Source organism: Saccopteryx leptura, chromosome 2, assembly GCF_036850995.1.
Source record: "Saccopteryx leptura isolate mSacLep1 chromosome 2, mSacLep1_pri_phased_curated, whole genome shotgun sequence".
Taxonomy (NCBI): Eukaryota; Metazoa; Chordata; class Mammalia; order Chiroptera; family Emballonuridae; genus Saccopteryx; species Saccopteryx leptura.
The window spans coordinates 319,053,359-319,080,952 of record NC_089504.1 but is presented as its reverse complement, the minus strand read 5'-3'; the positions used below and the strand labels follow the sequence as shown (position 1 = coordinate 319,080,952).

The window sequence follows — 27,594 nt, the reverse complement described above, 5'->3', positions numbered from 1 at the left end:
AATCATTAGTTTTTCGTTGCGCGTTGTGACACCTTAGTTGTTCATTGATTGCTTTCTCTTATGTGCCTTGACCGCGGGCCTTCAGCAGACCGAGTAACCCCTTGCTGGAGCCAGCGACTTGGGTCCAAGCTGGTGAGCTTTTTGCTCAAACCAGATGAGCCCGCGCTCAAGCTGGCGACCTCAGGGTCTCGAACCTGGGTCCTCTGCATTCCAGTCCGTCGCTCTACCCACTGCGCCACCGCCTGGTCAGGCTGGCCCATTCTTTTTTTTTTTTTTTTGTATTTCTCTGAAGCTGGAAACGGAGAGACAGTCAGACAGACTCCCGACGGGGATCCTCCTGGCACGCCCACCAGGGGGCGACGCTCTGCCCCTCCGGGGCATTGCTCTGTCGCAACCAGAGCCACTCTAGCGTTTGGGGCAGAGGCCAAGGAGCCATCCCCAGCGCCCGTGGCCCATTCTTTTTATCTTTAGCTTTCCTCTATGCAGTCAGAACACAGATTTGCCGAGTTGCATAGGGCAGGCTCCTCCCCTCACCCCGTTTCATGGGTTATCATAGAGTTCGATACAGATAGATTTATTGTCGACTCTGTATGCCTTCCTGAGACCCCTTGACATTCTGCTTTGTTCTTACTTGCATACAGTCTGTCATTTTAAAAATGACTTTTCACACTGGATTATTGTCTCAATTTTTTTTATGTGAATGTTGTAATTTCTGATCTTACTCCTTTGCTATTTGTGTATTTCATAGCCAATCTATGGCACTGTCTTATGCAGCTTATATAAATTTGCTTCTCATAACACCACTATGAGGTAGATACTTGTGTTAATCTCTTTTTCATGAGGGGAGAGAGGCATAAGGATGTTTCATAACTTGGCCAAATTTATGAACAGCTAGCACATGAAAGAATGGGGGTCTGAACACAAGTGGGCTGGGTTTTAGAGTCCGTGCTCTTGCCTTTTGTTTAAGACTGTAGGTAGGACCTAGAATTTAATAGGACAAATGCCAACTTATTTATTGTTGAACCGAGTTTGGAATGGGGAGTGCTGCTTCCACATTATCTGTCCCATATTATTCATCGTGATGGTACCTTCCCTGCTGAGCTAGAACCCCACCCGCCTGGCCTGGGAATCCTTGTAGCTTTTTGAGGTCTGCTCTCTTGTTGAGTCCTGACTGAGTACAGGGTGGAGTGCCGTGGCCCTTACATCTGCCTCTCAAAGTCCTGGCTTGCTTATGGGGGTGTGGGTGTTCTGTGTTTTCCCTCTGGCATAAGATCTACTTCTCCCAGGTAATTTTTCTCCCTCACCAGTAGTTCCAGCTCTGTGTCCGTGTAGGTTATCTTTATGTTCTCTATATCTTTACCTACAAAATCTATTTACCACTAGTTTACTTTTGAGTTTATTAAAGGAATGGATTTTAGCTTAAAAAGTAAGTGAAATTGTTAAGTGAGGCTAACAGATGTCCTCAATGAATTTTAAACATTAAAAGCACTATTGAAGACTGGTAATTTTTCAAAATAGGCAATTTTATGGCAGTCTTGCTGTGAAGTAAAAAGACATTTTAGTCTGAAAGGGACATCAAAAATATTGCAATTGCATACTTAAATTTTGTTGGGTCTGGATTTGACCTTACTTGGTATGGTATTCAGTTAAGAGAAAGTGAATGCTGTTAATTTAGTTGGAAAGGGTAATTTATTACTTGTTTTCTTCCAATAAGTAGAAACGACGGGACTCAGCAAGACTAACTAGATGGCTAATATCTGGATTTGGCAAATCTTTAGGAATGCAGAACCTTTAAAGAAAGGGATCAAGGGCACTGAACAAGGCCCAGGGAACTTCAAAAAATGTTCTCAGTCATTGGCAACTGAGTAAGGAGGGGCAGGAATGTTATCGTAGGTAAAGGGTCTCACAAGTGGACCAGGGCTGGACGGCACAGCATAGAGAAGAATGCTGATTCCTGGTTCTGTGTGGCCCTGTTACCCAAGAAGTGGCAGGGTGTGTCTTGACCGCATCCTTGGGGCTGTAGAAACCTGGGAGTGTGGAAGAAGCTCCTTACGTGGGGAGTAGAGCCGCCCACACATGTAACTGCTACTTGTCATGACGTTGACATGAGAGCCCATCTTCTGTCCACACAGGGTTAGTGTGTGCACACTCTCAACACTAAGTATATCTCAGACCCCTTCTGTATTTCTTGTGGCAGAAAAGCTCACCCAAACTGGTTTCAGTGAAAATAGGGAATTTCTTGGCTCACCTGACTGACAGGTGCTAGAGTTGGCTTGGCAGAGCATGTCTGCTCCAGGACCCAGCGGCGGGACTAGGCTCCCTTTCATGGCTCTGGGCGTTTTTCCTTTTTCTGTTGTTGGCTCTCTTTGCCCGCTCTTCTCTTGTGGTAGCAGATTGGCTTCCAGCCATTCTCAGGGACACGTTTCCAGGTTCACTGTCTCAGTGGGAAAGTGAGCATTCTGGCCCTCAAGTTGTAGGGACCCTCCTGAGACTCTCACTGTGACTGGACTACTTCTGGTCATATGTCCAACCCTGTACTGGTAGCTCTGCAGGGAGTGATGGGCCTCAGCTAGGTGGGGACCCCAGGCTTCCTCCTGGAGGTGATGGTCCTCAGAGAAGTGGTGGGAAATTCCCAAGGGGCAGCAGAACCAACCGAGTCTGCTCTAGTGGGACAAAGCTAGGTTACAAGGGCGTGGTGCTCAGGATAGTGGGTTTGGTTTATTTTTTATTTTTTAAATTTATTTTAATTTATTGTGTTTACATAGATTCTAGTGTTGCCCCGAATGCATTCCCCCTCCCCCGTATTCCCCTCAACGTCTCTCTTACCCCCCTTCCTATAGTTCCCTCCTCCCTTCCCTTTAGCCTTTATTCCATCCTACCATTCCCTTTCCCTCTGTTCTGTTTTCCTCTGGTCCCTTTGATCTCTCCTCTGTCTTAATTCTGTTTGTGTTCGGTTTGATAAATAAAATACACTCTGGACTATATAACTTTCCTTAACTTTATATTTCCAATTTTGTAAGGCTTGACCACATTGTATTTATATTAAGGTTTTGATGGTCCTCTGCTGTAATCTACTTGTCTTTTGAATGAAAGCCTAACTATTGTTTTGGTTTCCCTGAATACAGGTAGAATCTTGTTTCAGTGACTTAAGCTACACTGTAATCTGTTTTGAGTAAGAGGTGTTTTCAAATTCTAGCTAAAAGTCGTATGAGTTTTTTTGTAGTGCCATTCTACCTATGAAATAGATCTTGTGATTGAGAAAGTTAAAAATTGGGTATATTCACAAATTCCCATCCATTTAGTGGTCATTCATTTTAACAAAAGTTTCTTTTTTCTGCTGATGCACGAATATTCGGAGCTGTATCTTTTTTTTTTTTTTTTTTTTTTTTTGTATTTTTCTGAAGCTGGAAATGGGGAGAGACAGTCAGACAGACTCCCGCATACGCCTGACCGGGATCCACCCAGCACGCCCACCAGGGGCGAGGCTCTGCCCCTCTGGGGCTTCGCTCTGCCATGATCAGAGCCACTCTGGCGCCTGGGGCAGAGGCCAAGGAGCCATCCCCAGCGCCCGAGCCATCTTTGCTCCAATGGAGCCTCGGCTGTGGGAGGGGAAGAGAGAGACAGAGAGGAAGGAGGGGGGGGGGGTGTGGAGAAGCAAATGGCGCTTCTCCTGTGTGCCCTGGCCGGGAATCGAACCCAGGTCCCCCGCATGCCAGGCCGACGCTCTCGGAGCTGTATCTTAATACTTGGCCATGGTATAGTAGAAAACAGAACCAGAAACTTGAGTTGAGTCCGAGGGGAGCCTGCGTGTGAAAGTTTACACACAGTAGGCATAGAGCTGGGTGAGTCTGCGCAACCAGTTTTGAGGGAGGTGGTAGTATCCCTGTTATTTGAATGGGATTGTCTTTAAGGCAGTAGCAACTTACTTTGTGTGTGTGTGTGTGTGTGTGTGAGAGAGAGAGAGAGAGAGAGAGAGAGAGACAGATAGGGACAGACAGGAAGGGAGAGAGATGAGAAACATCAATTCTTCATTGTGGTTCCTTAGTTGTTCATTGATTGATTTCTCATATGTGCCTTGACCAGGGGTCTACAGAAGACCAAGTGACCCCTTGCTCGAGCCAGCAATCTTGGGCTCAAGCTGGTGAGCCTTGCTCAAACCAGATGAGCTTGCGCTCAAGCTGGCGACCTCAGGGTCTCAAACCTGGGTCCTCCACATCCCAGTCTGACGCTCTATCCACTGCGCCACTGCCTGGTCAGGCACTTACTTTCTTTTTTATTGATTGATTTTAAAGAGAGAGCAAGAGAAACACATTTCATTTCTTGTGCCACTTTGTGTGTTCACTGGTTGCTTCTTGTATGTGCCCTGACAGGGAATTGAACCTGCAACCTTGGTATTTTGGGAGGATGCTCTAACGGACTGAGCTAACTGGCTGAGCTAACTGGCTAGGGCCCAGATTTCTTTTTAGTTGCAAGGCCTTTGAAATGCTAAATGCCTAAAATAATTTGCATAAACTTACTAGAGCTTCCAAATTAACTGGCAGATTTGAAAGTAAACAATTGCTACAAAGTTACTTTTTAGATGAAGCTCCAGTTTCTAACTTGGGTGTCTTTTTTCCCTACTTTACAGCTTCCCAGCTTTTTTCCTTCCCTCTGACTTCCAGCTTGGCCTCAGAGACTCCCTGGAAGTGCAGTCTTCTCCATTCTGAGGGCTGTTACCTTTGACCCACTTCAGCACCCACAGGCAGTGCCACGTTTCTAACCTTGTCACAAGGAATGCTCCTACCTCTGACCTCATTCAACTGCTTTTTATCGCAAATTCTGGAATTTCTTCGTTCTTATTTCTTCAGTCCTAATATTTTGGAGTCTTCCCAAGTCTGGTGTGCACCTTTGTTGGCAGGGTCTGCCGGTGGGCTCTCTGTCTGCACTGCCCCGTCTGCAGCTGTGTCTGCGCATACCTGGGGGTCCCTTCCATTCCTTCTTTTTTTAAAAAAAAATTAATTAATTAATTTTGTTTTGCATTTTTCTAAAGCTGGAAATGGGGAGGCAGTCTGACAGACTCCCGCATGCGCCCGACCAGGATCCACCCGGCACACCCACCAGGGGGCGATGCTCTGCCCCTCTGGGGTGTCGCTCTGTTGCATCCAGAGCCATCCTAGCGCCTGAGGCAGAGGCCACAGAGCCATCCTCAGCGCCCTGGCAAACTTTGCTCCAGTGAGCCTTGGCTGCAGGAGGGGAAGAGAGAGAGAGAGAGAGGAAGGAGAGGGGGAGGGGTGGAGAAGCAGATGGGCGCTTCTCCTGTGTGCCCTGGCCGGGAATCGAACCTGGGACTCCTGCACACCAGGCTGACGCTCTACCACTGAGCCAACCGGCCAGGGCCCATTCTTTCTTGGCCTTTTGAAATTCCATCTCAACTTTTTTTTTTAAATTAATTTGATTTTAGACAGAGAGACAGGGAAGTGGGTAGAGAGAGAGAGAGAGAGTTCTTCCACCCATTTATGTATTCATTGGTTGACCCTTGCATGTGCCACTATTGGGGATTGAACCTGCAATCTTGGTGTATCAGGGAGATGCCCCAGCCAACTGAGTTACCTGGCCAGGGCTTAATTTCGACTCTGTAGGCTGAATTGTCACCTTTCCTGCCATCCCTCTGCTGTCCAGTCTGTCCAACCCTACTCCTCTTGCATATGTGTCTCATATTGTAATGTGTCTTCCTTCCTCCCTTCCCTTCCCTTCCCTTCCCTTCCCTTCCCTTCCCTTCCCTTCCCTCCCCCCTCCCCCTTTTTTTGCCTTCTTAGTTAGGACATCAGCCCTAAAGGGGCAAGTTCTGTGTATATTCATTGCCTGGGTCATACTGTCACTTATTACATGCATTCTTTGCCCCTCTTTCAGTTCTGAATAACCCTCCGTTTGTGTTCTTTGTCACTGTTTGGCGGTTGTGTATTCTATAGAAAGCTACCCCCAGTTCCTGGGCTCTTTCTTTGAGTCTTGTCTTTTTAGGAGGCAGTTTTTTTTCTGTGCCCAAAGGTTGTATGTACGTACACAAGTAGGTAAAGGAAACCCTACGCTGTTGTTCAAGCCAGAAAATCCTCTTCTTTCACATATAACTTGTCATGCTTGCTCCCGAGTAACTTCTGAAGTCCTTTCCCTCCTGTTACTGTGGGGTAGTGGAGCTGCTGTCCCTCTTGTCTGGAGATTGTCCTGCAGCGCAGTCTGCCCCGGCCTCACCTCCTTTGGATGTCCCCTGCTGCTCCTGCATGGCAGGGCAGCTGGCCTTCCCAAGATGGAACTCTCCCCTGAAACACTCGGGCTTTCCACTGCTCTTAGAGAAATAAAGCCGGACTGCTTGGTGTGGCACCTTTGCACCATCTGTGATGGGGAAATGTGTTAATCTTTTGAAAATACAGGTATGGTTTTAATAGTTTGAGAAGAAAATGTTCCAGAAGGGGACACTTACTCAGACTCAGAGCGGGGATTCTGCAGTACGAAAGAGACAGACTTGGTGAACCGTAGGTTGTCCCACAGTCTAACGTGATTGGCCCCCAGGGCCTGCGGTTGATGATAAGGCAGGGGATCTACTTGGCTTTGCCGCATTCCTTTTTCCCTTGCTGGCAGAGAACCCCTCGTGAGCAAAGGTGGCACGGGAGGCACAAATCCAGACTCTTGTCACTGTGTTTAAGGTGAGAACCATGGTTTACAGTGTGTGGAGGGGGAATGCTTTAACTTGTACGTTTGTTGTATATTGTACTGTTTCTACTTTTAGTGCTGTATATAAATTTTACAGTTTTGGATTTGTCATTTTAAGTTAATATTAGTCATATTTCCCTCTAATGTAACGATGAAAACTTAGGATACATTCTGCATGTTTTCGCTCCACAGTGTGATCTCATAGATTAAAAACTAGCTTGTTATGTCTACTATGCTTAATTCCTGTAATAGGATTGTATTTCTGTAAGATGACTGGCTGCTCTCTAGGAGTGGGGAATCTTTGTAAATAAAAGTATCTTTTAAAAGTTGCATTAAGTATCCTGGCCTATGGTGACGTAATGGGTAAAGCATCCACCTGGGATGCTGAGGCCGCCTCTTCAAAACCACATGCTTGCCCGGTCAAGGCACGTATGAGAAGCAATGAGTTGATGCTCACTGCTCCTTACAACCACCACCCCACCCCACCTTTTTCCCTCTCCCCTCTAGAATCAATAAGTAAAATCTTTTAAAAAATGGTTGTATTAAGTAAAACTTGATAGTACTTTGAATGAAATGTTTTAAGGATTTAGCCATTCAGATCAAATGAGCACCCTTCTTTCTGTAAATGTCAACAGTGTAATTATATATTACTTCTTTTGCTATTTAGTTTGCTGGGGATTAAAACTCAAGTGATCGCATTCAGGCTGGTGAGATGAGTGATTTTAATATGAGACCATTGCTTTTAGAATAATCATGGGCCAGACTGGGAAGAAGTCTGAGAAGGGACCAGTGTGTTGGCGGAAGCGTGTGAAATCAGAGTACATGCGGCTGCGACAGCTCAAGAGGTTCAGGCGAGCCGATGAAGTGAAGGTATCACTTTGTCTTTTGTGAAGATGCATGTCCAGTGGAAGATTGCTCCTTAGAGATAAGTGCTAATTGGAAAGGACACACTTTGGGTCAAGGCCATAATATAAACACGGCTTTCATTTAGTATGAGGAATGGAGACTTGGAAGCTCAGGTCCTTGATCTGTCTTAACATAAAAATTGTACTATGCACATTAGTGATGAAAGTTTTCAGCCTCCTTGGCATTCCCTGTCTTTTGTGTACCTCTGCGTTGCATGTGCATACTTTGGACTCAAAGTACACAGGGTTTCATGGTTTTCTGTTTTTAAAGTCATTGTAAGTTTTTTTTTAATACAAAGTTAACAAAAGATGGAAATAATTTCCTGTTCCTCTTCCATTTGCAATAAAATAATAGGTGTGGTGTTTTTGTACCACTTAAATATGGGAAACCACAGTGTATTATAAATGTTTCTGATATTTTTGAGAAATCACTAGATTTTAACCTGCTGTTCGAGAGACTACAAATGTTCTAACAATGGACAATTTCTTTTCTCCTTTCCTTCATTTTTTTTTAAAAGAGTATGTTTAGTTCCAATCGTCAGAAAATTGTGGAAAGAACGGAAATTTTAAACCAAGAATGGAAACAGCGAAGGATCCAGCCCGTGCACATCCTGACTTCTGTGAGCTCATTGCGCGGGACCAGGGAGGTTGGTTAACTCACGCGCTGAGTGACTATCAGTGCATTCTGGTTTTTGCTGTTGGGACGTTGGCTGGTTATTGAGGAAGTCACTGACTTCAGGGTGTCCATCTTTTTTATTGCCATTTCATTTTTATATGTAAGTTAATGATTGCTTGACGTAACACTAATACCTATAACAGGGCTCTGATAGTTGACATTTTTATCACTCCTAAGATTCCTAGATTTTTATGAGACGTTGATTAAAAAATTCGTTCAAATTAAATACTTTCATGTCCTCATCAGATCACTATTTAGAGCAAGGCTTTTTGACTCAGTTGTATTTTTCCCCCCACTGATATGAATTAGCTGTACTGTAAGAAATGTCTCCCTTTCATTCATGTTCATAGACTAAGAAAGTTTTTGTTTAAATTCTAAGGCTTTTTCTGTAAGAATTTTTAAATTCAATGTTGAGAACTTGGAATTTCCTTTTCAATAGCATTTTCGAATGAATGAGATGTTAGAAATCTTGTTTGCAAAGGAAGGTAATAAATCTGTGGTCGATTTGATGATTAAGGAACACAGGAATACAAGTAGCAGCAGGATGGAAGAAAATGGGGAAGCTCGAAGAGGGAGCACTGGTCACAGTAGGGTTGGGCAAAGCGCTTCTGTTTAAGCACCTGTGTCCTATAGGAAAACATAGGATGTGGAACGCTGTCTGACTGGGTTGCAAGCAGACAAGGGAAGAAGGGGATTTGGGCCTTAGGTGGCCCCATGTGGTAGATGATTATTTACCTGAGCATCTCTCGAAACAAAGGAATTGGATCTAAAATGTTTCAGTGAGGAGCCATTTTTAATACAGTTTTGTGGTCATCAAGCAGTGTTTGCTATTGTATGATGCCTGTGCCTGACTGGCTTCAGAGGCTTGTCAGCACAGTCACAGTGGCCTGGTGTGCGCTGCGGCATGAGGCTGGTGGCGACTGTGGGCTGGTGGACCTGATGGTCATGCCGGACTTGGAGTGGTTCTTGGCCATTGATACATTTTGTCAGGTGACTGTTCTTTGAAGCTCTGACTTGTAGTTGTATGAATATGTATGCTGTGCTCTTGACACCTGCCCCCCACCCCCAGGGCGGGGCCTCTCTGGGACTATTAATGTGCATAGGGCCAGAGGGATTCCTTCCCTGCTGGTCAGAGCACTCCTGAAGGGTGGAGCTTGGGGCTCGTTTTGAAAGTTGTGTCTGGTGACCTTTTGAAAAGTTTTGAGGTGACAGAAAAGCCTTGCTTTTTTCCCTTCCTGAAGGGATAAATCTTAGAAATTTGAAGAAATAAAGTAGAAACACATGAAATACTTTTGGCCATCCATTACAGATCTCAAAATACTATTAAAAGCCCAATTTATAATTTAAATTAGTGAAAAAAACAGCAATAGTTTCTGGCACTGTGCACACAGTATTTCTTTTAGTCGTGGTGGTGGTTGCATCGTGCCTTCCTTTTCTGCAGGAAGGAGGAAACGGCCTTACAGAGTTGCGTCTGTGCACTTGCTCTAATGATCTGATGTAGGCCCAGAGGGTTCGCTGCGCTTAGAAACATCAAAAAGTTAGTAAAGTTCATTATTTATGTACAACTTGAGTTGTTCATCATATAATTTTTGACCTTTAAGAGTACAGTATATTCAAATGAATATTTTCTAATTGAAAGTTTCTTTTAGTTTTATCAAATGGAAGTAAAAGTCATTGCGTGTAAAGATATCTATTGTGGTTTATATGAGAAACTGTGAGGAGAAAGTAGCATTTTTGTGGCATTTTTTTCTAAACTGAGCACCCCATGCAGGTTGAGAAACACCATTTTCATAAAATAGGAGAGAAGAGAGGGAAACTGACCCCAACTTCAGAACCCGGTTTCTAGAGTGTGGGACACTGGTCTAGTCAGGCCTGTTGGTCTGTGAGCTGCTCTTGATAACTGGCCTGCTTCAGATGGTGCTTCTTTTACTCCCCTCATTCCCACCCCTATCAAACCACGATCCCTTGACTTTTGGAGGCTGAAGATTTCTACAGTTTATTGATAAGCTTTTTGGTGTTATCACAATAAATAATAAAATCTTAGGGCTGGTAAGGATCCGAATGATCTCTATCTAATTGCCTTTTCAGATGACTATATATGTTATTATTTTCTTCAGTTTGAGCCTTTCTACCTATATATTGATTGCTTTTCTATATTCTAGAAGTTGGAGTCTGAAGCAGAAGCAGGAGGTCAATGAAGGCCTGTTTCACAGACTTTCCTAGTAGCAGTCTTGGCAGGGTTTGGGCTACGGTGTTGATCCAAATGCCTAGTACATGGCTTTTAACGTTTGGAAGTGCTGGTGTAACATCGTTTCATTGAACTGCTCATTTTTATAGACTGATCCTTTATAAGTCCTGTCTTTAGTTTAAATTCTTTGTAGTATGATGATGATTCAGTGACAATTTTCAGTTAAGTTTTTGAGCATTCTTGTACTTTCTTTTCTTTCATACCTGAAGTTAACACTCAGATTTTTTGTTTTTTTTTTAACCTCTCTTTTTAGCACTCAGGTTTTTTTTTTTTTTAACAGAGGAGAGGGAGAGACAGAGGAGAGACAGAGAGAGAGAAGGGGGGAGGAGCTGGAAGCATCAACTCCCATATGTGCCTTGACCAGGCAAGCCCAGGGTTTCTAACCGGCGACCTCAGCATTTCCAGGTCAACGCTTTATCCACTGCACCACCACAGGTCAGGCAAACACTCAGTTTTAAAGTGACTGATTTTATCAAGTTACTTTAGTAAAGAATGTCTAACCAGTTGACTTTCTGATCTGATGAGGTGACTGCTGTAGATGCTGACTTCAGATCAAGGAGCTCGCAGGGGAGTCTAGAGACCACATCTGTCACATGTTGTTATTTTAGTGTGTGTGTTTAAGACACTTTTTGGGCCCTGGCTGGTTAGCTCAGTGGTAGAGCGTCGGCCTAGTGTGTGGGAGTCCCGGGTTTGATTCCTGGCCAGGGCACACAGGAGAAGCGCCCATCTTCTTCTCCACCCCTCCCCTTCTCCTTCCTCTCTGTCTCTCTTCCCCTCCCGCAGCCAAGGCTCCACTGGAGCAAAGTTGGCCTGGGCGCTGAGGATGGCTCTGTGGCTTCTGCCTGAGGCGCTAGAATGGCTCTGATTGCAGCAGAGCAACGCCCAGATGGGCAGAGCATCGCCCCCTGGTGGGCATGCTGGGTGGATCCCGGTCCAGCGCATGCGGGAGTCTGTCTGACTGCCTTCCCGTTTCCAACTTCAGAAAAATACAAAAAAAAAAAAAAAGACACTTTTTGGTACCTCTTTTTTGGTTCGAGGTTATAGAACCTTAATCAGTGTTACATATGGAATCTTAATACAAAATGTCTATTTTTCTATTTCTTTTAAAAAATATTTCTGATTTCTTAAAGACAGTGATGAGTCTGTCTGACTGCCTTCCCGTTTCCAACTTCAGAAAAATACAAAAAAAAAAAAAAAAAGACACTTTTTGATACCTCTTTTTTGGTTCGAGGTTATAGAACCTTAATCAGTGTTACATATGGAATCTTAATACAAAATGTCTATTTTTCTATTTCTTTTAAAAAATATTTCTGATTTCTTAAAGACAGTGATGACTATATTTTATTTTTATTTCTTTTGTTCTTTGACTGATCTTTTTAACAGGCTTAAAAATTTCACTGAGTGATACATACAGGCCATGGGATGTATGCCTTATTGTCATACTAGGGGCTGTTCATCAGAAAGTTGTCTCTACATCACTTTTCTTTGTCTTCTGTAAGTCTGCACGTCATAGTCATACTCTTCACTGTGTCCGTTTTCCCAATTCTAATGAAGAAACTGATTTAAGAATTATTCTTATCGTCCTTACTAGTGCATTTCTTTTCTTTTTTTTGTTTTTGTTTTACTAGTGCATTTCTTTTTATACATTTGTCCATTTCTTGCTTAAAAGCGGCAAGGCATTCATTGACTCTTCATAGCAAGCTTTTATGACCTACACATATTATGACTTCAAAGAGGCTTGCTCATATGATGTCTCTCTTCTGGACATGTGGTAGGATTGGTTTCCTAATTTAAAAATATCCTGCCAGTAGGCATTTTTAGATTCCCAGGAGAATATGTTCTTATGAGAATTCTATCTTATTTACTAATGAAAAGGGTGAGAATATTTTATGTATGTTGAAACATAGGGCTTCTTTAGCATGCTTGATACAGAAGCAGCATCTGAAAAGCCTCCCCATCTTCATATTCTTGAATAGTTGAATGTCTTTTGGACTCTTTTAGTACATAAGGTGTGCTCTTCTAGAGATACCTGAAATTATTCTTTTTAAATTTATTTATTCATTTTAGAGAGGAGAGAGAGAGAGAGAGAGAGAGAGAAGGGGGGAGCAGGAATCATCAACTCCCATATGTGCCTTGACCAGGCAAGCCTAGGGTTTCGAACTGGTGACCTCAGTGTTTCCAGGTTGACCCTTTAGCCACTGCGCTACCACAGGTCAGGATAGAGATACCTGAAATGATTTTAAGTTCATCACCTGTCATTTGATATTTGTAAATTTAGAGACTTCTATCAAAATAACAGGATGTGTAAGTTCTTTTATATGTTTACAATTTGGACTTTTGTTGAAGGAGAAGAAACGTATTTATATGTAAGCATTTGATGACATTATTTATCGATATGCTAATGCACTTTCCTAGGTTAATTGTAAATAAATTTACAGAGAAAAAAAAAATATGTTCGAGTACCCCATGTATAATTTAGTGCTCTTTACCTAAGTACACTCTTAGCTTTCAACACACTAACATGCTTTCTTTCCTTTGTAAATTGCAGGGTTACAGGATCAATGGGTCTAGAGTCTTCTGAGTCCTTTGAGCAGATAATATGGGAGGGAGTGAGGTCGCTTTTCTCATGTCAGAAATAAATGATGTCTCTTCCAAGTGTCTGCTTTGACTTTCAGTTTGAACATGTCCATCCTTTCTTGGTTCCTGAAGGAACTTGTTTCTGAGTTGCTCTAGGCTGCTCTTTACCTCTCTTAACCATTTGCTGGTATTTATTAATACTTGGAGAATTTAGTCTTATATTAACTTCTGCCGTGTAGTTTTTCAAATCACCACAGCCTGCCTTTCCTTTCTGGCTTTCTTCTGGCTAAAATAGATGGAGCATTTCTTAAATGGCCACGGTGAAGGTGTTCCTTTTCTTTTAAAAGGGAACAAATCCAGTAAAAGCATTTTAAGCTTTTTCAAAGGGTCATTTAATGAAAAAGAAAGGTCTCTTAGAGTGTTTGAGTTTATATTTTAAACTTAAGACTATATATCTTGAGTTTAAAGAGTGAACTCTTAAAAATATCATGTTTATTTTGTGCAACTAATAAACAAGCAGAAGTTGCATTTAATTTGCTGTTTTTCTCCTAGAATGCTGTGTGTATAGTTTGTGCAATTTTTTTTTTTACTGATTTTAGCCAGAGAGAAAGGGAGCGTGAGAGAGAGAGAGAGAGAGAGAGAGAGAGAGAGAGAGGAACATTAATCTGCTCCTGTATGTGCCCTAAGTGGGGATCAATTTGGCAACTTCCGTGCTTCAGTTTGATGCTCTAACCAGCGGAGCTATCTGGTCAGGGCTGTGTTTAAAATTATTAAATTGAAGGTTACAAAGATTGTCTTTTCCCAAAATGCAATTTTGACAGGTATTTTAAAAGAAAACAGATTGAGCCAAAGCCAAAAGAAATGCTTGTCTGTGTGCAGTGGTAATGTTTATTGCTCTGAAGAAATAACATTTTATTAGACCTAGAACGCTTACAATTTAGCTTGATAACATAGATTTACCTAAATTCACTGCTTAGGATTCTGTTACTACGTTTTACAAAAGAGTATCATTTGTACCATTTTGGGAGGTTTGGGCAGATTTCATGAGCTACCTTGGCAACAGATGTGACAGTTTTAGATCAGCTGTTGTGTGAGTGAAGTTCCTGATTTTCATCTGTCCAATTAAAAGGTCATTGCAGGCTTGACCTGTGGTGGCGCAGTGGATAAAGCGTCAACCAGAAATGCTGAGGTTGCCGGTTTGAAACCCTGGGCTTGCCTGGTCAAGGCACATATGGGAGTTGATGATTCTTGTTCCTTCTTCACCTCTTCTCTCTCTCTCTCTCAAAATGAATAAATTAATAAAAGGTCATTGCAAAGTGATAATTGTAAAAATTCACCTAACAGAAATACGTACATAAAATAAGGCAAAAGTCCCTGTGCTGCTATCCCTGTGACTTTTATTCTTTGACAGTTCTATATGTGATAGCGCATTAAAAATAATGATAATACAGATTTTATTTTGAAAAGTTACTCCCAGAGGAAACATGCCTGTCCTTTCAGGCCGCTGCTGCCAAGCCCTGTCCCAGCCCACAGTCGCTTTAAGACTGTGTAGTATTGAGCATTAGAGATAAACTACAATTAATTGCCCTATTCTTAATTGATGGATGTTTAGGTTTTTTTACTTTTGCAGTTAGTGTTTCAGTGAATATCCTTCATGTGTCTCTTTGCATCTTTTGACTAATTTTGTAGGGAAAGCTCCTAAAAATAGAATAACTAGGTCAAGATGATATGCATATTTAAATTTTTAATAGTGATTACCAAATGTCCCCCAAAGGGTTCACCTTTACATTTACCAACTATTTATGGAAGTGTCTGTTTACATTCCCAACATAAAATATTATTTTTTTAATCTTTGTCAGTACAATAGGTAAAAAAATTATTACAGTGTGTTCCTTTGCCTTTTTTGTTTCTTTTTTTTTTTTTTTTTTTGACGGAGAGGGACAGATAGGGACAGACAGGCAGGAAGGGAGAGAGATGAGAAACATCAAATCTTTGTTGCGGAAACTTACTTTTTCATTGATTGCTTTCTCATGTGCCCTTGACCGGAGGTGGGGGGCTGCAGCCAAGCCAGTGACCGCTTCTCAAGCCAGCAACCATGGGGTCATGTCTATGATCCCATGCTCAAGCCAGTGACCCCACACTCAAGCTGGTGACCTTGGGGTTTTGAACCTGGGTCCTCTGCGTCCCAGGCTCAGTCTGTCCACCGTGCCACCACCTGGTCAGGCGCCTTTTGTTTAATTATTCAGTGAGGTTGAGTACCTGTTGTTCCTATTTCTTTTATGAATTGGGTTATTATGCTCATGGATCTTTTAAAATTAGGTTGAATTTTTAAAAGAGATTGTTTAAGGACTTCTTATATATTATAAATGTTAGTGTTTGATTGTCTGTTTTGCAGATCTCCTCCTTACCCCCATTTTGATGTTGTCTCTGGTATATTTTGGTTATGCAGAAACTTTAAATGTTTGTGTAATTAAATTTCTTCTTTTGATTTCTGCATTTCTTAAAGGCTTAAAAAATCTCCACTTTAAGAGGATAAACTACATATCTGTCCATCTTTACTTTTGGTTCTGTTTTTATTATCACCATCAGGAATTTCCTTAGGTGTAGAAAGCGGGGAATTTGGTTTTTAAATTTTTGCTATTTAGCTTTATAGCGGTTTCAATACTATTTACGAAATAATCTGTGAATAATTGCAGAGCAGTTATGAATGTATTTTGCAAAGATCAACCTGATTGGTGGTCACCTGAGCAGGGGGACTCCAGGTTTCTTTGCAGAGACCTTGCTGGGTGCTTCTTGCTTCGTTCCTTCCATGGGGCCTCCGTTGCCCTGTGGCGCTCAGCCCCATGTCTGCTCTCAGGAGCGAGACTGTGCGGCAGTAGTGTTGCCACAGCTCATGGAAACCGGGACTTGTATGATCATTTTTGTTTTGTTTCTTAGTTTTTGTGTGTTTTTTTTGTTTATTTGGTTTTCCACAAAGCTAGAAATAGTCTTATTTTCCACTCACAGGATAGTCTTTCCTTTTTTAGTATCTTCTAAAATAGCTTTTTAAAAATGAGATTCTTTTAAAAAAATAATATTAAATTATTTTTTAGAGAGATAAAAACAGCATTTGTTGTTTGATTGCTGTATGTGCTCTGACCAGGAACCTGCAACCTCGACGTGTCTGGACAGGGCTCTAAGCAGCTGAGCTACCAGGTCTCACGGGACTATTCTTGAATTAGGTACTGGTGTTTTCATGTAATGGATGAATATGGCTTTGTTCCCAGCTTCTTGTCCTTTGTTGATATTTTTGTAGTTACACCAGCTCACGTCTTGTGACTATTGTTCTGTCTCTGATCTCTAGTAATTTAGCAATTTAAGATTATGAGGAGGTGATTTATCCCAACAGCCCCCTTCTGACCCAGAGTACACTGGGTTTTAAGTTAATGTATTCACTAAGTTTAGGTACGTATGTATGGTCTTTCATTCAGATCACGTGTCTGAAGCTAGGGTGCCAGAAGAGCTTTCAGGGTCTAAATTTCCTGAGGTGGTATTCCAAATGTCTTTTGTTCTATGTTAAATGCTGCACATGACCTTTCCCCTGAGAAGGGTAAGAGCCGACGCTCACAGGACGCCTCTTTTCTGTTACGCTGATGTCAACTTGGATGCGAGAGCCCTGTGTTGCTGGGGCCCGCCAGTCCCCATGGCTCTGCACGTAAGTGCTTAACAGCAAAACAAATAACTTACAGGCTGGGACGAGCTCGTCTTCATTCCTTAGCGCCAGCACCCTTGATTAGCTGCTTGTATTAAACACACCCGTGTCAGTCTGGATGTCTTTTTTGCACTTTTATTTCTGAAACTCTCCTGCTAGAGCCACTCGTCCCTTGTATCACCTTCTAGTCATCTTCCTAACCTGGTTAGGAGTCACTTATTACCAAGCTTCTCTTAACTTGATCTCTAGTACTTCCTTCATGTAGAAGCAGCTTGAAGTTAAGTTCCATATACTGTCATAGCAAATGTAAAAGTTGAGTGTATTGTCTTTACTCTGATCTTCTTTTTTTTTCTTTACTCTGATCTTGAAGAATATGGGTAGTTTCAGGAAACATGCTCAGCTTTCTCTAGAGTTGGGGGCAGCTGATGCTTCTGACCCCTTCTTTCCTGCACGTCAGGTGTGAAACAGTTCCTTATTGTTGTACTTGGAAATGTGAAAGGATGTTAGACAATATCAACAGTTCATTGTCTCTGGTGTGAAGCAAATGGACCAACTAGTATCCAAGAATATTGTTAACGTGGCTAACTGACTGTATTTCCCCCCTGCTACGCGGAAGTGGGACTTAACCCTTCTCAAGCCTGTTCAGAGACTGGATGGCTGTGGCAGTTGTCCTTTGGGTTGTCCCTCTGTAAGGTGGGAGCCATACTGCCTCACAGGGTCGTGGTGAGTTTTAAACGAGGTAACTTGGGTAGAGTCTCGCACAGTGCTTGGCACATAGTAGGTGTGTTAATTTCTCTCCCTTCCCTGCAGGCCCCTCACCTGCTCTTCCCTCCACGATTTTCCATAACCCAGTTTTTACTTGGAGCCAGCCTTCTGCCAAGAGTCTCAGTTTGGTTGTGTCCTCCTACAACTGCTATTTTTGGCTTGACTTCCCTCTCCAGCTCCCAGTGGTCCAGCCACACAGCCGCCTGTGGTACCAGCTGGTTGATGTAAGTCCATCCATCCTCAGAGGAACCTGGTTATTACCAGTAAGCTGTGCTTCTCTGAAAATGTAGCACCCTTGATAACGAATGTAGTTTTTTCTTTATCACTGATGATTAGTCATCTATGATAACTTACTCTTGTGATCCTCAGGTTGGAACTAGAATTAGAGAATTGAATTTGTTGGCATAGGTGTCCTAGTGAGCTCCTGAGCCCAGGACATGTGACTGATGAGGTAAAACGCTGGGGAGACCCGTGAGGTCAGCCCTTCAGTACTGAGTGTTAGGCGGCTTACTTGTCTCACCTGTCAAGGATGATACATTTTCAAAGAAAAAACGTTACTGGTAAGTAACTGGGATTTTTGAGTTAATTTTCCTATAAGTCAATAAATAAGAATTCCCAAACTTGTTTTTATCGACAAATGCATTTGCATTTGAATATTATTTCAAAAATGAAAGGAATATGGTTATTAGTTAAGGTCGATAGTTAAAGAATGGGATAGGGTTCTGGAGGTAACCAGGTAGACCATGAGGCAGTGTAGACCTTTAGTTTTCTAAGTATATACTCTCTGAGCTATCAAGAGAAACTTGCAGCTGAAGTCTCCATTGGGAGAGTCAGCAAATGTAGTCTATATTCAGAAACATTTTTTGAGTGCCTACTCTTTTTTGAGACACTGTGCTGAGTATGGGAGTGAGACAGAGGTGAAGCCACACTTGGCCTCCGCCGCGTCCAGAGCGTGCGGTGGTGCTCATAGGGTTCGTATCGAGAGGGTGGCTCCCGGGATTGTGGCAGTGTGGGTGGAGGTCACCCTGAAGATTCAGCCTTTGCCATCTAATTTCTGTGCTTTAGTCAGTCCTCTCTGTCCACAGGAAAACTCAGCTGGCCTCATTCGAAAGCCCAGAGCATTTTCTGTGCGGCTAGAGCACACAGATAAAGCAAAGCCAGTGTCCCTCCCGCTTCGTAAATGAATAGAACATTCGGCTTTCTGACCTGGAGTATGACCTTGGATTTGGATGTTAAAGTGGGCAAATAGGGCAGAATTGGAGAGGCAGCCTACTCCATTGCACCCCCTTGGGCTTTTTAGGGGGCTCATCTTTAGAATTGCAATCACAGAATTAATTACCCCTACTAAGTATAAAATAAAAATAAAAGGCTGTAATTGTTTTGCAAGGAATGAGAATTATTTTGTACTTGAAATCACTGGACAGTGTATAATACTTGCCCCAAAGTTACCGGATTAAGTATTCCTCCTCAGGAGGGAAGGCAGACATGGCCGAGGCAGGAAGAGGGGCGCTGGGGAGGAGATGGAGCACCCACCTCACGGCTGTGCCGGGGCGATGCCCTGGGGTGTTGCCGTCAGGCTTCGGTCTCCGTCCTGGGCGGCAGTTGACTGCCTTGTTGACGAGCCAGTTACTGAACCCTGAACCTCAGTGCCCTCTCATTTGTGAAGTTATGAAGCCAAAGGCTGAGACAAGAGTGGTTAAGAAAGTGTCTGTAAAGCACTTAGCACAGTGCCTGCAACATAGTACGTGCTCAATAAATGTTAACTGTTGTTAGTGGATTATTGGACGGATGGATGAAGAACTGTATCAGACTAAAGAGTGGAACCGGGAAAGATTGCGGGTTCTGGAGCATTGGTGAACTGTTCACACGTTATTTATTTGAGCTATGAATAAATATACTTTATAGTTATAATTATTATCTTTATCTTTGCCCTTTGGAAAGCAAATTAATGGGTTAGTCACTGTCCCAGTTCTAACTACTCCATCTTTAAACCTTCCCTTCCACCAAGGAAGAAGCTATTTTTGTGCTGCAGAGACTGTGACTGTGGCCGTTGCCAGGTTACCCCTGGCCTGATGAAATGCTGAGGGCCTGGTGTGGCCTGTGCCAATGATGTCCACTCTGATGTCACCACATCTAGAACTGATATTTTAAAGACCTCTTAAATAAAAATTAAATGTTTAATAGTTGTCTGTATATGTAATTTTTTGCTGTATTTTACCACTTCAGTTTTTTTTTTTTTTTTTTTTGCTCTGTTTTCATTGATTACAGATTATGAATGTGTCTCCAGAGTATTTTTGAGAAGCTCTGGAGACCTGATAATTGGGTGACGGTGCCCTTTAGGGAAAGCTGGATTCCTAGATAGGATGGAACGTGCTATGGTTATTTGGGCACAATTTTACCGTATTTCATAGAATCAAAGATGCAGACTTATTACCATTTTAACACCTGAAAGAGTCATGCATTTTAGAATCACTGTGATAAGAAAGCATTATGTTACAGCTCACTTGGAAAGTTGTTTCTTAGTGAAGCAGAAGGGAAGGAGGAATGCCTTGGAATCGATGTCATCGTGGATTGGATGAAATACGGTATTTCAAGGGGGCAGAGGCACTTAAACATTAGAGAGATTTGGTATCATGGCAAGATATGCTGGGGCTCCCGGGCCAGACTTTCTGGGTTCAGATTCTAGCTCTATGTGACTTTGGGCCAGTTACTTATTCTTTCTTTTATTCTCTCCCCTGAAAGGTGGAGGCTCAGGACAGCCCCCATCGTACAGCATTGTGATGAGGACTGAATAGGACCAGACACGTGATGTGTGGAAGGGAGCGCCCAGCATGTAGAAAGGGCTTTTAACATTAGCTATTATTATTAAGTTTAGAAATTACACGTTACAGACTCTATTTGAATCCATTTGTTGTGATTGAAATCAGATGTGTTTAACCCTTTAATGTTTGTGTATCACCTGATAGTTGAGCAAATGTCATCTTGGTTGTTTAAAAGGAAAGATAAAGATAAGTGTTAACCTAGCAAGTCTTCATATTTTCATTAAGATTGAAGTGGCACATTTGGTATCTCTTATTAGTATCTATGTCGTTGAGGGATGGAAGACATTCTGAGCTGTATATCTGAATCTAATACAAATACAGTTTTTGATTGGTAAGTATGGGAAGGGATGGAGGGCTTTATAAACTTGCAAAATCTGAAGCAAGTAGGAGAGGAGAGAATCCTTTTTGATTTTTTTATGCGCTTTACTATTTTATTTTAGGTAAAGACGGTAATTAAAAATTGTAAAAGTTTCCTTTTAAAAATTATTTAAATACGATTGCTACCGCATCAGATTGTCTTACTCTTATGAGTCATTTTATTCTGTCCTAGTGTTCGGTGACCAGTGACCTAGATTTTCCGACACAAGTCATTCCACTAAAGACTCTGAACGCGGTTGCCTCAGTGCCCATAATGTATTCGTGGTCTCCCCTGCAGCAGAACTTCATGGTACGTAACGCATGCATCTTCTGCTTATTTGATAATCACTGTTTGAAATAAATAGCATCGATGATTTTCTCATGAAGGTGAGTCAGTATGAGTGAAAAAGCTATCAAAATGGTGGAACTTAGAGTGATGGCTTTTTACACGCACACACACACACCCACACACCATACATACACACACATTTAATATAGAGGCATGCATATTTTCTTTTTGTTTTCAAGAGGTTATTTATTGATTTCAGAGAGGAGAGAGAGTGAAAGGGGATGGGGAGTGGGAAGCATCAACTCGTAGTAGTTGCTTCTCATGTGTGCCCTGCAAGCCCAGGGTTTCATACTGGTGACCTCAGCATTCCAGGTCGATGTTCTATCCACTGTGCCCCCACAGATCAGGCTTTATATATGTATTTTAATCCTTTACAGTATTGCTCTTTTCCTAGTTCTTTCTAGTTAAAATAGTCTTTAATGGAAACCATACCTGGGATTAAAAACATTTAAAATATGAAATTTATAGTTCTTAAGTCTGTCATAGGTCAGTCTGACTGAAGTTTTGTTAATAGAGAACTTATTTAAACAATTTTAGGCAGCACGCTATTAAACGGTAGTGTATACTGTGGAATATACTCAGGGTTTATAAAACACAAGCACATTGCCACAGATGACACTAGCCTGGTAGCTTCAGTGGCTTTGTAATGAAATGCTAGTGTTTTTAGTTCTTGACAGAAGGAGGTGAAGGAGGATGGAAGAGAGAGAGGACTGTGCGTTCTCAACCTGTGTTCTGTAAAAATATAGTTTATTACTTGAGATATAAAATAGTAAGGGCAGTACAACATGGCTGGAGGGCTTTGGTGAGCTTGCTTGAGAGAACTTCTGTTGCGTCTTTAATAACGTAAAGGTTTTACAGTGCAGGGTTAAAGGCACACTTTGCGTTCTTCTCGCAGTTGCATAGATTTGTGCGTTCAGGGCTTTATTTCAAAAACGTTTAGTTTAAGAATCCTATTGTGAGAAGTTTCATATTTTCACAGACGAAATGCTGAAAGAATATTATTTTAAGTTTCCCAGATACAGGATTTATGAGCCATCCGTGGGTTTGGCTGGACACTGATTAAAGCAGATTAGACAGACTGTTATGCTAGGCTCTTGTTTTGAGGACAGATTATATGGATATAATTGGGAAGATGAAAAAACCATGCCACTTAATCTTGCCTTATATCCATCAATACAAACATTCCCAGTTTAAATGAGATTTGTGCAAGTGAGACGCAGAGAAAGCTGGACTCTTCAGCTGTACACAAGCTTGAATCCAAATAGACCAGAACATTAAAATGAAAATTTTCACTTTATATTCCATGTGTACTTTTTCTCCTAATTTCCCTTTTCTCTCTAAGTCGAAGGTAAGAACTGTGCAGTTGTCCTAAATTTGTTATTTTGGGATTTTGGGGAAATTTCTCCTTTCTTCATCTTTCCTGTTCTCTACTACCAGAAAGCCCCTATAAGACTCAGGGTCTTCTCCTGGGTGATTCCCCCTATCTGTCACGGCCCAGCTCCGGGCACCTGGCACTTGAAATAGCTGCCCTGACCTCATGTCAGACTTAGCCAGTCCTTGCTGTTTATCAGAATTCTTTTTCTAAAATTCTGTTTAGAGTCCCTGTTCAGAGGCCTATGATGTGGAATATCCTTACTTTAGTTTACTTTAGTGTCCCTTAATATGGACTTCAGAGCACTAGTGTTTATGATTACTGTCTTTAATTCTATCTATCCTATTTATTTTTGTATTTTTTTCAAAGTGAGAAGCAGGGGAGGCAGACAGACAGACTCCCACATGCGCCTGAACGGGATCCACCGGGCATGCCCACCAGAGGGTGATGCTCTGCCCATCTAGGGTGTTACTCCTTTGCAGCTGGAGCCATTCTAGCACCTGAGGTAGAGGCGATGGAGCTGTCCTCAGCACCCGGGGCCAACTTTGCTCCAGTGGAGCCTTGACTGCGGGAGGGGAAAAGAGAGAGAGAGAGAAAGGAGAGAGGGAAGGGTGGAGAAGCAGATGGGCGCTTCTCCTGTGTGCTCTGACCAGGAATTGAACCTGGGACTTCCACATGCCAGGCTGATGCTCTACCACTGAGCCAACCGGCCAGGCCTTGTCTTTTTCTTTCTTTCTTTTTTTTTGTGTGGCAGAGACAGAGAGAGTCAGAGAGAGGGACAGACAGGAAGGGAGAGAGATAAGAAACATCAATTCTTAGTTGTGGCTCCTTAGTTGTTCATTGATTGATTTCTCATATGTGCCTTGACCTGGGGGCTATAGCAGACTGAGTGACCCCTTGCTTGAGCCAGTGACTTTGGGCTCAAACCAGATGAGCCTGTGCTCAAGCTGCTGACCTTGGGGTGCTCGAACCTGGGTCCTCCACATCCCAGTCTGACGCTCTATCCACTGCGCCACCACTTGGTCAGGCCTTTTTAATTCTTGACTGAGAACTCTCTCCTGTCTGTGACAGCCAGCTTCCTGTCCCCGTCTTTGGAAGCACTCCATTCTCTGAGCTTTTGACTGGTTTCCTGGCCAGCCTAGTGCCCTTTCACCCCTGTTGTCTTCTAGCCCTGGATTGAAACTCATTTGTTACCTTATTAACATAATCAGTTTTGATGTGCTTGTTGCTTATCTCAGCATTAAAATATTTTTTGTTATTGTAGCATGTTTTATGTAAACAAGGAATCCTTTTTGGTATAAACTTTGAACAGACCATTGGTACTCTATTTTATATCCCTAGAATTTTATTGCATTGACTGTCTCTGAATAACTAGATCAGATGATATTTAGAAACCCTTACATTAGATTTTTTTTTGAGATAGCTATTTATAGCTGACTTGGATAAACCATGTTTTATTAATTCTAAGATGCTATAAATAGGAATGTATACATAACATAATGGAAAGTTGTAATGATTGATGATATGTTAGATTAGGTAAACATATTTTTTCTGAAATTTCTCAGTTATGCCTATTGGCAAGAGGGGTCATTTTTGATAGTTTTAGAGTTTGCTACCTGTTGTTCTGGGCTTGGAGAACTGGGTAATGCTACTTGCTGATGAAAGAATTGCTGTATATCATGTGGTACAGTGGTCCCCAACCTTTTTTGGGCCACAGACTGGTTTAATGTCAAAATATTTTCAGGGACCAGCCTTGAGGGTGGGACGGATAAATGTATCACGTGACCGAGACAGGCGTCAAGAGTGAGTCTTAGACGGATGTAACAGAGGGAATCTGGTCTTTTTTGTTTGTTTGTTTTTTGTATTTTTCTGAAGTTGGAAACGGGGAGGCAGTCAGACAGACTCCCGCATGCGCCCGACCGGGATCCACCCAGCACGCTCACCAGGGGGCGACGCTCTGCCCATCTGGGGCGTTGCTCTGTTGCAACCAGAGCTATTCTAGCGCCTGAGGCAGAGGCCACAGAGCCATCCTCAGCGCCCGGGCCAACTTTGCTCCAATGGAGCGTTGGCTGCAGGAGGGGAAGAGAGAGACAGAGAGGAAGGAGAGGGGGAGGGGTGGAGAAGCAGATGGGCGCTTCTCCTGTGTGCCCTGGCCGGGAATTGAACCTGGGACTCCTGCATGCCAGGCCAACGCTCTACCACTGAGCTAACTGGCCAGGACGGAATCTGGTCATTTTTTAAAAATAAAACATTGTTCAGACTTAAATATAAATAAAACGGAAATAATATAAATTATTTATTCTTTCTCTGCGGACCGGTACTGGTCTGCGGCCCAGGGGTTGGGGACCACTGATGTGGTACATTGATTCAAAATTTGATACTCAGGAGAAGGCTGCTTTTTAACTTTATTTTTTTGACTTTTAGGTGGAAGATGAAACTGTTCTACATAACATTCCTTATATGGGTGATGAAGTTTTAGACCAGGATGGGACTTTCATTGAAGAACTAATAAAAAACTATGATGGAAAAGTACATGGGGATAGAGGTGAGCCATGTGTTTATTCTCCTAGAAAAGGGGGCCAAATAACAGAGAGAGAGATTGCCCTTTCTGTTCACTCGGTTGGAGTGTCATCCCCAGTATGCCAAGGTTGCGGGTTCAATCCCCGGTCAGGGCACGTAGAAGAATCAAGCAGTGAATATGTAAATAAGTAGAAAACAAATCAAGGTTTCTCTTCCTGCCCTTCCCCCAAAAGTCACTTAAAAGGAATTGGAGATACTGTAGTTGTTTTTTTTTTAAAGCATAGATATGAATATTTTTAAAAATATATATTTTTTTCTTTTTTGTATTTTTCTGAAGCTGGAAACGGGGAGAGACAGTCAGACAGACTCCCGCATGCGCCCGACCGGGATCCACCCGGCACGCCCACCAAGGGCGACGCTCTGCCCACCAGGGGGCGATGCTCTGCCCTTCCGGGACGTCGCTCTGCTGCAACCAGAGCCACTCTAGCGCCTGGGGCAGAGGCCAAGGAGCCATCCCCAGCGCCCGGGCCATCTTTGCTCCAATGGAGCCTTGGCTGTGGGAGGGGAAGAGAGAGACAGAGAGGAAGGAGGGTGTGGGGGTGGAGAAGCAAATGGGCGCTTCTCCTATGTGCCCTGGCCGGGAATCGAACCCGGGTCCCCCGCACGCCAGGCCGACGCTCTACCGCTGAGCCAACCGGCCAGGGCCTATTTTTTAAAATATTAAAATACAGCTTTGTGCTGACTTAACTGGCCCACAAACCTAACATTTTTAGTGTTTTTCTTATTTTTAAATTGAAGGACCATGTTTGCCATGTGAAAATTATGCAAAGTTGGTTACAACATACATTTTGTGAACATAAGTAGGATTGAGTGTATCAGACTTTAAGATCTTTAGCAGTAAAATTAGTTAAGGCTGGAGCTTGGCTTATGTGACAGGACTCCAAAAGGCCCTGCATGCTGGCCCTGTCCCTTAGGCCACTGCAGTGCCTGAGGCTCTGTCATTGGAGTCAAGGCTTCCAGGTATTCCGTGTCCAAGAGAGCCTGCTCCTTGTCTGGCAGGAGGGGGCAGGTGTGATGTAGGCAGCTGTTCTTGTCAATAATGGGAAGCAAGCTGTCAGGTACATCGTTTGGGGGATGAGGTTAATGTTAGAGACACTGCAGACTTTTGGGGGAGGGATGATTGAAGAGAAAATGTCAGGCATTGAAGGTAAATTCTGTTCCTAACTCTGCCTTGGGCCAGTTCCGTAGAGGACCTTCCCCTCATTTTAATAATAATGTTATAGTGCTGATGACAGGCTCTGGCTCGCACATGGGAAAAGGCACCTGTCAGCTTTTGTCACTGTTCTTGTGTACTGCTGATACCTGACTTGTGATTTTCAGAGTGTGGGTTTATAAATGATGAGATCTTTGTGGAGTTGGTGAATGCTCTTGGCCAGTACAATGATGATGACGACGATGACGGAGATGATCCCGATGACAGAGAGGAAAAGCAGAAAGACCTGGAGGAGAACCGAGATGGTATGTCCATTAGGCTGTGTCACCATTTCCACACTTCCCAGAAGCAGCATGGTGCAAGTGGGTCTTAATTGTCTTTGCCAAAAATTACCTTGCTAGCAGTGTGATTGGAGTTAGAGGGCTCTCTGTAGCATTTCATTCTGCACTCGAACACCTTCTTTTCTTCTGGGTTTCACTGGGCGGTCTAGGTCGTTAGATAACACAGTGATCATCCATGTGCACCAGCAGTGAGCTTTATGTGCGCCAACTCCCTTACTCCTCATAATGTCCACCAGGTGGGCCCGTTTCATAGTGAGGAGGCAGGTGTAGTCACTGAAGGAACTTGTTTAAGTCTCCACCATTTGGGAAGACACAGTCCAGCTCACAGAAACGGGAACCGGCTCTAACTCCAGAGCTTGTGCTGTAACGCCATCCCCAGAAAGGCAGGCTCACAGGGCAGCCGAGAGTTGAGGAGACTTGGCAGAGTTCATTGTCAAGGCAGCATAGAAAGATTGGGGGTGGGGGGGGGCTGTAATTTCAGTGAAGCCTAAACATTTTCTGATAGGCACCTTAGTGATCATGTAGTTCATCTCCTCCATTAACAGGGGAGGAGCCAGACCCAAGTGGATCACGGACCAGCCAAGTTCACAAAACCCGTTAGTGGCAGAGCTGGGATTAGAACCTTCGCTTTTCTGCCTTCTGTCTGCTTAAAACTTTCCACATTGGGGTTTGAAAGTTTGTTTGACCTGTTATGCCACATATACATGTAAAGTATTTTGGAAGGAAGTGAAACACAGAGTTGATCTTTTCTTAGAGGATGAGCTTTATTACATAGAGTTGTATGGAGAAAATGAACGGTTGAAACCTGGCTCATTCTTTGTTTTCTTTCATATTTCCGTTTTAGATAAAGAAAGCCACCCACTGCGGAAATTTCCTTCCGATAAAATTTTTGAAGCCATTTCCTCAATGTTTCCAGATAAAGGCACAGCAGAAGAACTAAAGGAAAAGTAAGACTTGTTCTTTTGAGCTAGCCTTACCTTGTAGGGGATGTCACCCACTATTGCTTTATTGTAAGTGGAGCTAATGTCGCTGCTGACCCTCTCACTTTATTGGCCGTAATGTTTGCCAGACATG

General features: G+C 42.9%; 1 protein-coding gene across 5 annotated transcripts in view; it reads left to right on the top strand.

Annotated features, from left to right (window-relative positions):
* Nucleotides 1-27,594, top strand: part of EZH2 (enhancer of zeste 2 polycomb repressive complex 2 subunit) — a 66,049-nt gene that overhangs the window by 25,177 nt on the left and 13,278 nt on the right. For 2 of the 5 annotated variants that reach the window (XM_066362957.1, XM_066362956.1), the window contains exons 2-7: nucleotides 7,431-7,554; nucleotides 8,108-8,209; nucleotides 20,919-21,035; nucleotides 24,871-24,991; nucleotides 26,347-26,484; nucleotides 27,365-27,467. In XM_066362957.1, the coding sequence (XP_066219054.1) occupies nucleotides 7,438-7,554; nucleotides 8,108-8,209; nucleotides 20,919-21,035; nucleotides 24,871-24,991; nucleotides 26,347-26,484; nucleotides 27,365-27,467 (698 nt within the window). In that variant the 5' untranslated portion in view covers nucleotides 7,431-7,437. Of the gene's footprint in view, nucleotides 1-7,430; nucleotides 7,555-8,107; nucleotides 8,237-17,591; nucleotides 17,771-20,918; nucleotides 21,036-24,870; nucleotides 24,992-26,346; nucleotides 26,485-27,364; nucleotides 27,468-27,594 lie in introns of those variants that run through there. The other 3 variants (XM_066362953.1, XM_066362954.1, XM_066362955.1) reach the window with 2 other exon arrangements.